At 42.9% G+C, this 15,773-nt stretch overlaps 1 protein-coding gene across 10 annotated transcripts in view; it reads left to right on the plus strand.

Moving 5' to 3' along the window:
- Nucleotides 1-15,773, plus strand: part of LOC140188549 (pleckstrin homology domain-containing family G member 5-like) — a 110,982-nt gene that overhangs the window by 14,614 nt on the left and 80,595 nt on the right. For 6 of the 10 annotated variants that reach the window (XM_072244950.1, XM_072244943.1, XM_072244952.1 and 3 more), the window contains one exon: nucleotides 1,461-1,537. Coding sequence is in view for 2 of the 10 variants with exons in the window: in XM_072244943.1 (XP_072101044.1) it covers nucleotides 1,461-1,537 (77 nt within the window). In the remaining 8 variants the exon portion in view is untranslated. Of the gene's footprint in view, nucleotides 1-1,460; nucleotides 1,538-4,798; nucleotides 5,109-6,203; nucleotides 6,274-6,613; nucleotides 6,892-15,773 lie in introns of those variants that run through there. The other 4 variants (XM_072244947.1, XM_072244948.1, XM_072244945.1 and 1 more) reach the window with 4 other exon arrangements.

Genomic DNA, 15,773 nt, shown 5'->3' on the forward strand with positions numbered 1-15,773 from the left:
GTGACCCTATTATTATCCTCCATAAACATCAAACAAGAGTATACTGACATAATATTGGTACTTGCTGACCATAGATTTTCCTTTGTTCATCACTGATCTATGGATCTTCACCATCCCATGGGTCTCCCTTGCCTGTCACAGACCCATAGATCCCCCACGTTCATCCTGACCCATGGATCTTCTCCCGTCCATCACTGATTCCTGAATCCACCCCTGTTAATCACAGACTCATGGATATCTCCTTGTCATCCCTGACAGGTGGATCTCTTTTGTCTCTTGCTGACCCATTGATTTCCCCGGTTTGTTATCCAAGTATACAACTCTGAAATTCTTCTCCAGATAGTCACCAAACCAAGAAAGAAAAAACCAGCAGCATGATCATCAACTGCCAAATTTTTCCTCGCCACCCCCCAGAAAAAATAACAAAACCAGAATAGGCACATCAACCCCCAAATCTCCCTCCCCTGCGCACACAGGAGAGAAAAGATCGGGCAACAAAACACAGAATATAAAAAAACTATAAGACTGAAAAAAAAAGTCTATAGTCTAAGTCCATATCCAAAACGTAGAAAACCTGGGTATAACATTATGCAAGCACAGCAGTCGTCCTTTCCTTCTGCAACAGCAGGGCAATCCCACCGGCCGGTGCTCACCTTCCACACCCGCCTCAATGTTTCATCCGCCTTGTCACTTTTACTGTCGAGATGGAGTCAAACGTCAACTCGCGCCCTGTAGCCAATCCACAACCTTCTCACCATGAGATTCGTGCACTCTGCCTCTGCCTCCAGGAATCCTCTCGGAGACTGCACAGCGCTGAAGCAGCGACCTCCAAACCACAAATCACAGGCTCCGACAGTTCCAGAATCACGTTCGATGTTTCCTGAATCCCCTCTGTCCATTTGCTGACTTGCAATTCTCCCCTTATTCATTACTGGCCCTCCGATTTTCCACTGTCTTCAGTGATCTACAGATTCGTTCTGTGGTTCATTCTCAGCACACTGTATGGCTGGTCCATAAGTTCTGCATTATGCCACTGCCATTTCTCCATTGCATTTCCGTCAAAATGCTGAGGTTTGGCTCTGCTAAGTTTCATACTGTTGATTACAGCTTGACAACTCCATACTCTGCAAGTTACTGTCGATGCACAGCGTTAAATCTTTATTACCTCTGTTACATTGAGTCACTACTCCATCACTCTCAGCACACTGCGGAACACTGCCTTATTGTTTTCAATATACTGTATTATTATTCTGTCACCATTTTGGATCTGTTGCTCTTAGTGCCTTATTTCCCTGCTCTGTTACTCTCAACTTTGTTAGTACTCCAGCATTCTTAATGCTCTGAATAACAGCTTTTAACTATGAATACCTTGCAGTTCTCTTTTTTTAATTTCAGAATCCTGGACTCCTGCTTTGTCGGTCTCAATTTACTGGGATTTGCTCTCATATTTTCTTCTGCAGGTGAGCGGAGTTTAACAGAAGAGAAAGTTCTGCTTTGTCAGCATCAGGAATGCATTGACAAGAGGAGGGCTATTAAGGTAAGGAGACTTGCTTCTTCTTGTGGCTGATGGGCACATGCTCACATTCTCACTCTACACGTGTGTTGTAAGTGAGGAAACAGATTCAGTAGGTCTCAAAGGCGAGGACTCTGGACACACGGTCTTGGTAGTAAAGGATTTTATTTACAGAAGGCAAACGTGGAAAAATGACAACAGAAGCAACACGCACACAATTTACAGTAGTCGGATCGGCAATAAAACTCACGCAGACAAGTAATAACAACCATGGGAAAATCACGTGGGAACAAAGTACATGCACACGCACGCACACATACAACCAAGGGAAAAGTCAATACGATACCCACCACCCCTTGACTCTCTGCTTTTAGGGACAATAACCAACGCTTCTAACCCTATTGACTAATAATTTCTCCAGTGCTATTCCATGGTTCTTAGCCTGGAGTGAAGAAGGGTGATCCCTCGGATGGCAAAGAGCAAGAGGGTCTAGCATATGTGGCACTCTTTTCATGCAGGAGGGCTGGAGGGTCCCAGCCAGGTAATTCACAGGAAGGCCAATGGCTCGGTGCCAGCAGAGTTAAGCTGATTACAAAGGCCAATTGCCCGAGGTCAAGCACTAGCCTAATTAAAGGGGCCAATAGGTGTGCAGGGGTCAAACCTTGATTGGCAGGTGGCGTGTCTTTCAACCAGGTAATGGGCAGTGCTGTCACATGACAGTCACGACCCCTCCAATACAACATGTTATCTCTCTCCCTGTCTATGATGCCATCTACTAACCCCAATGCCATCTCTACCAATACCATTTTTGTCCTCATCCCTCTGGGATAATCATATAGCCAGAAATTTCAACATGTCCACTTGTCTGCAGAGATTGTTTATGGATTTATGCAAGAAGTGCATGTTGAACTGTACCTGTTTATGCAGCACATTGACCAAGGCCAATGGATGGACATATTGGAAGGGGATGTGAAATTAAAATGGGTGGCCCTATTGGGATAGGAATTGGATGTATCCATCCATGGCATCCTCCACTGTCGTGATGAGGCCACACTTAAGTTGGAGGAGCAATGCCTTATATTCTGTTTGGGTGGCCCCCAACCTGATGGCATGAACATTGATTTCTCAAACTTCCAGTATTGCTCTCCAAACCATTCCCCCCCCCACCTTCTCCAGTTCCCATCCCCTTTTCCCTCTCTTACCTCATCTCCTTGCCCGCCCATTGCCTTCCTCTGGTGCTCCTTCCCCCTTTTTCTTTCTTCCATAGCTTTTTGTCTCCTTCACCCATCAACTTCCCAGCTCTTTACTTTATTTCCCACCTCCACCCCCGCCGCCTCCAGGTTTCACCTATCTGGTGTTTCTCTCTCGCATCCCCCCAACCTTTTAAATCTGCTCCTCAGCTTTCTTTTCTCCAGTCCTGCCGAAGGGGTTCAGCCCAAAACGCCAACGTACTTTTTTCCTTAGATGCTGCCTGGTCTGCTGAGTTCCTCCAGCACTTGTGTTGCAATGTCATTAATAATTCAGGCCAGAGATCCTTTGGTCAAAACTAAAACAAAGGGCCTAAAAAAGGGCCAGAATATATTTTTTTAAAGTGCTTAGGCCCTCCTATCTGCAACTTAAAAGTGCCTTTTTTAAATCTCCCTTTCCCAAATGAATCGTTACCTGACATGTTGAGTATTTACAGCAATGTGAGTGCAAGTAGCCCATTGACCACTGGATGGCAGCATCACTCTGCTGATCCCAGGAAATGAAGCTAGGATTTCTGGGGAATCCTTTCACTTGTTTGTAAACATTCTAGTTGATTCTTGAAGAATTACCATCAATCTTACTTATGTTCGCCTCTGGTCCGTCATGATTGCTTATCTCTCAAGTCATGGAACCATTAATGGGAATGAATGGCCCTTCTGGGAGCTACCATTCTCTTCCTCTCTTTAATCCTTCATCCGCCAGACGGCACGACTGTCTCAAGGGGCGAACACATGACCATGTAATATCCTGGTTTCTAAACAGATCTTTTATGAAATCCTTTGAAAATTTATGTGACTTGCTATCACATCCTCCACAGTCATGACAAACTTTACTGCCTTCCCTGCAAATGTGCATGCCTGTCAGGAATATTTTCTGGCCTTGGCCCCAACCTCAGAGAAGCTCAGGAAGGGATTGGATTTCCTTTCTTGAGGTTTGTTGTTTAGGTAAAATCTGTTGAGTATGACTTTTATAAGTTCAGCAATTTCTACCTATCATTGTTAGGAGTGATAAGGGTTGCTCTGTAACAGAGGAAATGTCATAAATAGAGTATGACGAAGGAAGTGTTAGAGTAAGTGTGGGTAACGCACAGTAAGTTGCTAAGCCTGCGTGCTCAGTTAGATCATGCATTGTTTGAGCATTACAGTGACTACAGGACTTGGCTCCCCTCTGACAGACTTCACTGTGCTAAAACAACAGTTTGAAAGGCAACTTTAAAATCACAGGTGTAAAAGTAACCCATTGCTTTGCAGAGTCAGTTAAGGGTTAAAATTGTGCTTGCTGTTTCTGGGACTTTTGTAGTGGAAGACCTTGGCACCTCTTATATTGCAGCTAGCACAAGAGAAGTTCAAGTGGGTAAGTTTCCAGGAGAAGTATTCAACCGTGGAAGGTTGGGAATTCAGTGGTTAGAAGTTATTTGGTGTAGATGGGCTTATGTGATCTGTAGAGTCAAAGCTCAATATGTGTGGTCTAAAGCATGACAGTGGTGAGAAAATTAAGTGAGGATGGTGTATAGTGGCCAATGGAAAATGCCCCTCAAAACAAGTAACAGAGGGTGACAGGTTACTAATTACCAAGGTGAGAAAATAGGATGGAGGAGAGGAGTACCAAAATTCAAAACAGAGAGGTCAGTAGAGCAAAGGGACAGGAGAGAAAAGTGGTCAGCAGTAATCCAGCAGGAAGGATTACTCTACCCTGAAAATGGAGAAGAATTCGCCCCTCCCCATACTCCTCCAGACAGGTCCCAGTATCTGTCACCAAGTACTGAGCAGTGGCTGGGGTACTGATAGGTTTTGCAGTAACAGATATTTTAGTTTTGTTCACAAGATATTATTTCGTAATGCTGTGGATCCAGATTCTCAAGGGTTAACTCACCTGGGCACTGCTCCCAGCACTGTGTGTGCTGTTTTTTTCTGTGTGCACAAGATCCTCAGACAGTGTGTGCTGTATCAGACAGCCACTCCCTGAGAATCACGCACTTCTAATCATCTCTTTTTTGCTCTGTTCATTGAGTCGTTGCCCAAGTGAGTACAGGGAAAAAGTACAGTGGGGTTCCTGCTCCAACAACAACCAGGATTTTCCTGTTGAAACTCTCCCTGACACAGGGCTTTACCCTCTAGAAGATTGAGAATTAAAGCAACATTTACATCCGAAACATCTTTATTCTGCTCCTCTGATCCTTGCAGAATCCAGCCTCTAGACAATAGCTTTTTCATGATTTAAGTTTTCTAAATTTAAATCGTAATGTATTTGGCTCGGTGATGAAGCAAATGTAGCAAGCCACTAGCCAAACCTAGCTCACCAGATGTCTGAGACTCCCCTGGACCCACACAAATCCTGTGACAAAGAGGTAAGTTTTTGAGCCTTTGTTAATATAGCTCCAGGAATATAGTTTGTCAGTTGGTTATACTCTCCTTCTGAGGCAGAAGATTACTAACTGCAGTGGCAGGTGAGAAATGAGATCAGAGTTAAAGTTGCTTCTGTCTTTGAAGGAGAGGGTTAGTGGTTTAGAAATCCCATAGACGCTGATGGAAGTAGGGGGTTCTCACAGTATCCCAGACTAACATTAACCTCTCAGCCAATAGTTCAGCTGTCCTTTCAATTCATGGCTGTTTAACCGATCTTGTTGTGTACAAATGGCTGCCACATTTGTTTGTATTGTATTTCTGTGTTTCACTGTGTAAAATTGATTTTAAAATTTAGTAATACTGAATCAGGGCCATGATCAATTTCATCTTCTCTCTGCACTTTTCCCTGCTTGGTCTCATATCACTTTCTTAATCCTGTTCCTCATAATACCCAATTCTGCTTCCACCTTCACTAACCCACCACCTCTCACCCTCTCTATCCGGCCTCCTCCCCATTACCCCACCCTATCATCATCCTTAGGGCCTCCATCTTCCCTTTCCTCAATTCTAGTCTCCTCACCCCTTCACTCTCCTAACTCTTCACCCTGAACCCTTCCCCTCACTTCTGCAACCCTGCCTCTGCTCTCCCCCTTACTCAACTGGCTGCCTATCTAACTAACCTTACCCATTCCTGTCTCTACCTCTTCGCTCTTTTGATTCTTGACTATTTCTGGCCCTATTTCTTATAGTAACACAAATAACCATTTATATTTTTGTAATGTCTGGCTGTATTCGCTAACCTAGCTCCCATTATTGAAGAACAATTACCTGGGGCAGAACCAGGGTTGCAAAGTTGGTTGCATTGATTGTCTTGTTTTCTAATCCAACAGTAGGGAAGACAAGGAGTAATAGCGCAAGTGAGTATTTTTAGGCATGAGTTCCCAGCAGTAACAAATCTGAACAATGGCCTCTCGCAGCTTATCCATTCTATTTGATTTCTACTCTTCCTGCAGGAAACATCTGTCCCCTGTTTAAGCTCTCAGAGAGCCCTCCTCATTGATCCATCCCTTTATAAACATTCAACTCAGACTGTTTGCAGGCAGACTGAGCAGAAAAACACTTCATTGTACAAATCTACATCTAAATGCATTTTCATTCAATATTTGGGTGAGTGAACAAACTGTGCCTGATGATGAATGTGTGATATTTGCACTGTGCGTGATTTATACCAAAAATAAAAAGGAAATCGGTCTAAGATGTTTGCACTGATGGTGAACAAAGATGATTGTATGATATTTGCACTAATAATGGAGGGAAATGAGTGTGCATTTACATTTATAATGGACACAGTTTATGATATATTTGCTGATAGTGAAGAGATGTACTTATGGTGATTGAAGAAAAAGGTTATCTTTATTTAAGAACACTTGGCCATTTTTGTTGCGTTAGTTTACAGTCTGATCTCTTTGATGTATTTAGCTTCTTTGGAATTTACGTTTCTTCCCAGGATGTGTTCCTTACCCTTCTGGGAAAACTGGGGAGAATAACCAGGGCCGCCTCTGTTTCCTTGACCGTGCTTGACCTGTTCCTGCCACAGCTGGTTTGGAGCAAACTTTTTCCTGGGAAGTAATATTCATCCCAGACAATAAGAGCATGTGACAGAGAAAGAGGCAGTGAGCAGCCTCACTGCTGAACCCACTTTGAACATACTGATGTGTGTTGCTCTTTCCCAAAATGCCATGAAAACGTGGAAAGAACAGACAAATCTGCTTGACCCTCGCCACAGTGAGTAACTGTTTTTCTTTTGGCCGTTTGCTCAGTTTCAGTGTTATTTTGCTTCCCATTTGCACCATGTGTCAAAGAGTGGAATTTGGACTGATGTTTAGCTAATGCAGTTATTGTAGAACCAGTAAATCAGCTTATAGTTGTGTAGAGTATTTTCTTCATTAATGAAATATATACATTGCTGACAAAGACAGCAGTTATTATCCATCCCTATTTGCTCTTAAGAGATCATTTGAGTCACTTCCTTAAATTACTCTAATGCACTTGGTGAGGGAGCTGTTTGGTGGAGAGTTGGTGGGTTTAAACTGAGTATTGTATTTCTATTTGGGTGGCGTGCAATTTGGAGGGTGTCCCATGGAACACCATGCAGTGGTGTTCTCATACAATTTTAAAAAATGCTCAGCTGAAATGAAAATTGATTGTTCCTCTGGGGCCTGGATTGCAACCCTTTGCTGCCCCAGAATCAAAGTTCCCAAAGTTCTCCCCATGAGAACTTTGTGTCTTTCCAGCCCAGATGAATGTGTAAGATAGAAACCTAGCAAGCTTGCAGTGTCAGTGTTCTCCCATGAAGTTGAGCTGCAGTAGTTCTGTCTTCCTCCAAGACAGATGGAGGGACATTCCCTTGTCGCAGTATGTCTACAGAGATTGCAAAGCCTCGTATCATAGAGAAATGACCTGGACCTAGCCTCGACAATGAATAGCCTACATTTGTAACAAGTTGGCAAAGCCTGTAATGTTTACCTGTAACAGCTATGTTTTGTGTGTTCAGATTTGAAGAAATTTGGGTGTTTCTCTTGGATCTGAAAAAAGGGTGGTGTTAAATTGAGTCATGTGTTTAGACAATAAAGCAAGTAAAATGATGTGAGTGGGTTGTTAACATGCAGATCTAAAATTGGAATCAATGGGTGGAGGACAGATTAATGATCTGACTGAGAAACTTCCCCTCTGTCCCCCGTCTGGAGATTGGCTTCTCTCCACAGCTAGCACAGTAATATTGTACCTAATATTCTTAATATTAGGTACAATAGCTGATTTTTTTATTTCAAAATATACTTTTTCCTGCTTGGTCTCATATCACTTTCTTAATCCTGTTCCTCACAATATCCAATATAAAAATAAAATTATGTACAATAAACTATTCAATGACTCTCAATCCTTTACAGATGTTTCCATTACGGGCTTTACATTTCCACACTTTTAGCCAATCCACATCATTGTTGAGGGGTATACTCCCCACCACCCGACCCCTCCCACTCCCGCGGGTGAAGAAACCTAAACTGTGGTCCTTCCCCACTGGGCCCTTGCGGTGGCTGCACTGAGTTTCAGTGCGTCCCTCAGCACGTACTCCTGCAGCCGAGAATGTGCCAGTGGGCAGCATTCTCCCACGGACATCTCCATGTGCTGGTAGATCATCAAGTTTCGGGCCGACCAAAGAGCGTCTTTCACCGAGTTGATGATCTGCCAGCAGCACTGGATGTTGGTCTCCGTGTGCTGTGGAAAGTATCAGTGCAATGTTCAGTCCTGTCTCTCCTACCCATCTGTCTCTCAATGCTCTTAACATACACGCTTACACACACATTTCTGTGACCATTTACCGGGACCCCAGTTTTCACCCATGCCAAATGTGCCAGAGGGCATGTGATCAAGACTGGGGATCAGTAAAGGATGTGTCTGGAATCTCCTCCTTGTGACAATAAAGAATAGGAGGGAAATCAGAAAGCTGGTATTCGAATCCAACATCCACCTCTCTGGTGAGTGAATAATCCTAGGGAAGACAGGAAAGTCAGCTCATCCAGACATCCCAGTTTTCCCCCTTCACCAGGTCCTGCATTCCCAGGGTCTGTCACCTTTGGTGAGACATGTAGGGCTGTGTTTACAGTGTTGCAAAACCTCGAACTTTAGAACATGAAGGTTGCAGTAATAACAGTTTCCTTTACAAACTCAATGAAGCTGTTCCCATTTTGATTTCAGTTTGCTCCCGAGAGCACTGGGGAGGGGGGGGAGGGGGGGCAGGGAACCATGGGAGCTTCGCAATAAAAGCTGAGTAAAATGTAAGTGTCATTTCAGCCGGACAGACAGCATCTGTGAAGAAAGAAACACTGTTAACATATCAAGTTGGTGACCTTTTCTCTATGGATATCAGTTGAATTGATGAGGATATCCAGTACTTTTTGTTTCTATTTTTTGATTTCCAGCATCTACATTTTTAAAAATTTTGAATATTGGGAACTACATTCATTTCTGGGCAACATATTTTCAAACAATAGGTTGGCCCTGGTGGAAATAGAATCAGTAAGGAGATTAAAAGCTCAAAGATACGTTTTAAAAGCATAATGTAACTACACTTTTAGAATTTGAAGTGTGATCTTTATATTTTAAAAATATAAAGAATTTCAATTAAGTAGATTAATTAGTTCCTCTGCAATATAGTGGCTATTAACTCTTGACTTTAACATTGGAACTGGCTGCCTGTAGGTAAAATCAGAAAACCTCAGATTGCATATTAGTGGAAATCAGGAATTCACCACCTAAAAGAAAACAAATGCTGTAAGTCATTGTTTCAGCTCTGGGATTGTTAGATTTTTGTTGGGTAATGCTATAAAAGAACTGGAGCAAAATTGAATACATGGAATGAAGATAAAAGTTCAATAATGATTTGATCAACATGTTCGGTGTCTGACTGGGCTCCTGAAATTCTTCTGGCTGAGATTCTCTGCACATTCAGTATGTTCACAGTCTCATTAGTCACGGGTTGTTAGAGGCATGACGACGAGCTGGGTTCTTCTCTCAGCCAACAGAATGGAAGTTAATTCTGAATAGCATGTTGCTGTAAGGTTGATTATCTGAGATAGTAACACTTTCTAAAGCTGTAAAGAATGGCTGTTGATGGAAGAAGCTGTGACTGCCAGCAACAGAGTTAATCAGTCTGGCATTAGACAATGAGAGACTGTGGCAACAGATTTTGTTATTGACTAACTGAGTGAACTCAAAGACAAGTGAGCATGAAGGTGGATGGTAAGTAAGTCTGGAGATAAGTAAATAATGAATGATAATCGGTGGTTAATTAGCAATTAACTAGCTTGAACAGCTCTTTGTTGAACTGGTATCTCAGCTCCCACAAAAGTTCCTGCAGGAGTTTAGCTAATCCTTAGAAATAAAGGGCAGCTGTTCAACCTGAAACATCTGCATTCCAGAATTAAGGTTGCCCAAACTGTAGCAAGTACAGTGCTTGTACGTGCTCAGAGTCAGAGCTCCAAGCATTCTTTGACCACTTCCAGTGGTGTTCCTCTGCAACCGGATCACAATGTCTTTTGACCGCTTCCACAACTCTCAGTGGAAATAACCATTGATGATAAAATTCACCACCACTTTCAATAGGCCAGCATAGTCCTTAATCAGTTGAGGAAAGAAGTATTTGTAGATCAAGACCCCAGATTTGACATTAATTTGCAGTTTACCAGGAAGGTATAATCCCTATCCTGCTGTATGCTTCAGAAACTGGAAAATTATCACCAATACTGCCCATAAAATCTCATTCAGATGTACTGAAAGGACAGGCCAACTAATGACAGTGGCCTCTCCTAGATGAATGTTACACTCAGGAGGCAACATTGGGCAAACTGCCTATTACCATTATCAGACTCCGGGAAAAAGGCAATTCTGAGCTCTGTCATAGTAAGGTATCGCCAGATAGACACAAGAAAAGATTCAGTCGTGTGCTCAGCACTGAATGGACTCCGCAGTTGTGGCCTGCAACCATCGGACTGTCACCTCACTCGCCTGGCTTCATGGCTGTGGACTCCCACGCAGTTCATGTTCTGTTTATTTGTTCACCTTTTTATTGTTTGCATGATTTGTGCTTTTTTATTGCACACTGGGTACTTATTGGTCTTGAGTGTTTTTTTTGTGGATTCTATTGTATTTGTGGCTATCTGCAAGAAGATGAATTTCAGGGTTGTGTACAGTATGGTATACATATTTTGATAATAAATGTATTTTAAACAAAGCTTAAATGAAGCAAAGCAAGCATCCAAAACGACCTGGGGATCTCTGGCCCATGTCTGCTCAAAATTAAGAAGGCACCTTGGAGATGCTGCAGGAACACAGAAGTCCTGCATGGGTGGTGGAAAGAGCAAGCTGTCCTGCAACCAGTCCAGCTTTCCCATTCGTCAAAGTGCCTGAGACACAGTAGGCGTCATGTTGAGCTCCTTTCAGAGGAAGTGGCTTGCTCAACCCAAAACTACATGACATTTTATATGCTAGAGAACAAATGACAATTCTATATTTATATTGTATCATCTGCAACATTTCCTTTGAATTACATATAAATTTCACGCCTCCTTCTTCACACTCACACTACAGTCACCTACTTGAACGTTTGATCAGCATTGTTTCATCTGTGGTTCACGGCTCTTAAGATCCCATTGTCCAGAGCTGCATTTTAAATTTAACCCTTACATACTGTTCAGATTTTATACCTTCCCAGTATGGTCAGGGTCAATTTTGACCCTGGCCCAAGAATCCCCCTTATAACAAATGTCGATACCAAATTTTGAGCCACTGATATATTTACAATGTGAAAATAGCTTATCTGACATTAATAAAAGTGTGATTAATCCTTAATTAATGTATCAGAGATGAGAAAGTATATTTTTTTAGGTTTTTATACCACTCGTCATTGGAGAAAAAACATACGTTGTCACACAATATAATGTCCTATTTTACCTAAGACATGAAAACATAACAGCCATAAAGAATTAAATATATTTTATTGAAACCGCGGATTCTCCGTGGATTGTCACCTTGTCGCGGTGGAGAAGCTTGTGTGGTCCTGAGATCCCAAGAGTGATGCCGTCTGGAGCTATGCTCCTGGTAGGGTCACCCATGGCGGTAAGGTCGAGGGTGAGGTCCCTGACAAAGAACAATCCAACCAAGACCTCAATGGTGGAACAGGCAGACGAAGTTACTTCGAACTCAACGGCTGTGAGGGCGGATGAAGGCTGCAATAAATCCACCAGCTCTAATAGTCGTGGCTTCCATGCCATTGGAATTAGTTGGTTGATTTGTGAAGTATCGTGAGCTTCTTGGAGTGCAACATCAAGTATACGTTAAAAAAATACACGCACAGGTGTCTTCACTCTGTGGGCCACTTCAGAACGAAGACCATCATCCTCGACCTCGAGGGATATCCATGACAATTGAAACTGAAAATGGCAAGAATATTCTGGAACTGTGGTGTTTATTATATAACCATAATTATATAACCATTTGTAACCATTACAACCAGCAAAAACTGTCCTCACTGCTATATCATTAAAAAATCCTACTAACTGCTATCTAATTATAACTATTAACTATTAATTCAACATTAAATAACATTTAACCAACAAACTAAACAAAAAAGTAGTCGCTGTTTGCAAACTAGTCTTTGTATTCAAAGCAGTAGTGGGAAATCTTGCGTGTGTGGCCCTCGCATACGAGTCTACCACATTTGCTGCAAGTAGTCGATTTTTTGCAGGGCAGAAGTTGCATCTCCTTCCCTTTTGTCCCCCTGTTTTGGCCTCTTGTGGGACTTGTTGAGCAGGGCCAGGTTCAGATTGCTGCACTGCCCTTACCACTGCTACTGAGAATGGTGCATGGGGAAGGTGTTCTCGCCTTTGCACAGAAGGAGCCACAAGGGCCTTTCCAAGCTCCTCCAAAAAGAACCTCCTCCAGTTCCTCATGCTTGCCCTCCAGGTAGGGCTCAGGTCACTCCAGATGACAAAGGCATTGTGTGTGGAAATGTCAATGATGTTATGAAATCCAGCGAGAGGCCAGCAGGCTGTTCTCCTCATGCAGCTGTATGTGCCTGTGACTTGGTCAAGGTTGTCAACCCCCCTTTGTTGGCATTGTAGTCCAGGATGATGGCAGGTTTTCTGTCCCCCTGATCGCTTACCTCTGCAGCCTTATGTGAAGTGCTCATAAGGATCACATTCTTGTTCTTCTATGCCATATACGACACAACTGTGGTGCCATGGGTGAACGCAAACTTAGAAGGCAAGATGCCTCTCCCCCTTTCAGTCAGAGCAGCTGGCATCTCTGGCTTGTTCCGCCTCACAGTACCCACCGTTGTGACTTACTTCCTCAGGAGTGCCTGACCAGGTTCATGAGACATGAAGAAGTTGTCACAGGTCATGTTGTGTCCTTTCAGCCCTTCTGTCATGTCCAACGTGACGCGCATGCCTTGCTTTCTCTCTAGGCCTCCCACAGCTGGCTTCCCAATATACACTTGCATATTCCAAGCATAACTGGAACGCGCATCACAGACTGCCCATATCTTTATTCCATATTCCCCTGGCTTGCAATCGGTACGGGTAAAATTTGACCCGGAACGGCTTCAGTGTTGGAAAAATTGTAGCACCAGTACAAAAGTTTAATTTTTAAAATCTTTTCATTTTGGCGCATTTTGGGTCACTTTAGGAAAAATCATAAAATTTCGGCTGGAAAAAAACGGCGTTTAGGGAGTTTTCACTGTGGTCAAAGGTCAAAATTGACCCGAACAGTATGTAAGGGTTAAGCTACAGTCCATATTCAGCTCTGAAGGTTGGTAGCTGAAGTTTATGTTTTGCTGTGCACCTTAAGTCTAGAATATGCTCCAACAGTGCTGATAAAAGCCCCATCCCATTCCTCCGGCTTGGGTAAAGTGATGCCATCATGGGTGTTAGCTGTGTCTCACCTGGAAGCATTGTCACCTCTTGAACATGTTCAAATCTCGCATTAGCAACCTGAGCATAAAATTCAGAAATATAATCCAGTGCAGTACTGCACAGTCAAAGCTGCCATCTTTTAGATGAGCTGAATAAAGCAAGACCCCAACTCTCCTTTCAAGTAGATCCAATAAAATTCCATGATACAATTGGGAACATGAATGAGTGACTCCTCTTAGTGCCCTTGCCAGATTTTACCTTTCAATGAACATCACCAATTACTTTTCCATCACTGGGAGTTTGCCGAACACAGTCCGGCAGCTGCACTTCGTAGGAAAAAATAGTGATTTCAGTATAAAAAACTTCCTAAAATCTTTGGGAAGTCCTGAGGTTTGGAAAGGCATCAGATAAATTCAAGACTTTATAGCATTGCACTGTTAATAATCAATTGGATACTGATGTGATGGTGTAATATTTAGCCCTTTTTGATGTCTTGGCACCAGCTTATTCTCAATTGTTTGTAAATCCAGAAGACTATTGTTTTGAATCTTTCCAAAATTAAAAACTTCTTTCCCTTGCTTTGCCTTGTTCTGATGAGAGAAAGAGAACAAGCAGTGCTACAGATGAGACTCCTGTAAAGGAAGCACATCGTAGTGTTGTAGACTGAACACTGTTGTATTAACAATACGTTATTGGGGGAGGGGGGTCCAAGAGTCGACAGGTGTATTATGCTGCAACGTCAAGAACTGTAATGACAGCAAGTTGGGGTGAGGAGAAGTGAAAAGGTAATGTTACAGCCTCCTGGGATCAACTTAATGGATAAACTGCACCATTATTGCGGGCTGAATCAGACTTCGCCCTTCACTAAGTGATCAAGATTAAAGGCAGCCTCTTGGCTTCAGGGATTTAATGAGACCTTGTACTACATTGCTAGTTTAAGACCCTGGCAAGGAAAACCAGGAGCCTAGCAGGGAAAGAGGCCTGTTTTTCCCAATGTATTTTATGTCATTTGCCTTGAGTGTTCTCTTTTTGCCTTTAAATCAATACATGAAAGAGCATGGTGGAGAGCTGACCTGTTCCCCACAGTTAATTTAAATTGTTCTTCCCTTTACTTTTCCTGCTCTGCTCTTCTCCCAAAACTGGTAACGCTCATTAGGGATTCCATCCACTCCTCCACTTCCATCACTTCAAAAGAACACCAGGGGGAAATTAGGTGGGCCAAAAGAAGGTTGCTATAGCAGACAAGCTGAAGGTGAATCCAAAGGGCTTCTACAGACATGGATAGCAAGTGACAAAGTTGGTCTTCTTGAAGATCAGTGTGGTCATCTATGCACAGAGCTGAAAGAGATGGGAGAGATCTTAAGTGGATTTTTTTGTATCTGTGTTTACTCTGGAGACGAACACAGTGCCTATAGAAGTGAGACAAAACAGCAGTGAGGTCGTGGACCATATACAGACTACAGAGGAGGAAGTGCTTGCTGTCTTGAGGCCTGACAAGGTGTTCCCTCAGACAGTATGGGAGGTAAGTGCAGAAACTGCAGGGCCTCTTGCAGAGGTGTTTAAAATGTCCTTAGCCACTGATTCAGAGGATTGGAAGATATCTGATGTTCCATTGCTTAAGCAAAGCTCTAAAAAAAAAAGCTGGGAAATTATAGGCCGGTGAACCTGATGTCAGTAATAGATAAGTGATTGGAAAGTATTCTAAAGGACCAGATATTTAAGTATTTGGATAGACAGGGACTGATTAGAGATAGTCCATAGAACCATAGAAACTACAGCACAGAAACAGGCCTTTTGGCCCTTCTTGGCTGTGCCGAACCATTTTCTGCCTAGTCCCACTGACCCGCACACGGACCATATCCCTCCATACACCTCCCATGGCTTTGTGCACAGTGGGTTATGTCTTTAAAAAAAAAACAGTTTTTCGAGGAGGTTACCAGGAAAATTGATGAAGGGAAAAGAGTAGATGTTGTCTACATGGACTTTAGCAAGGCCTTTGACAGGGTCCTGCATGGGAAGTTGGTCAAGAAGATTCAGTTACCTGGTATTCAGGATGAGGTAGTGAACTGGATTCAACATTGGCTTGTGGAAGAAGCCAGAGAGTGGTAGTAGATGGTTGCCATTTTGACCGGAGTCCCATGACAAGGATCAATGTTGAATCTGTTGTTTTTTTCTAATCTATGTCAACGTCATCTG

Source organism: Mobula birostris, chromosome 27 (genome assembly GCF_030028105.1).
Source record: "Mobula birostris isolate sMobBir1 chromosome 27, sMobBir1.hap1, whole genome shotgun sequence".
Lineage (NCBI taxonomy): Eukaryota > Metazoa > Chordata > Chondrichthyes > Myliobatiformes > Myliobatidae > Mobula > Mobula birostris.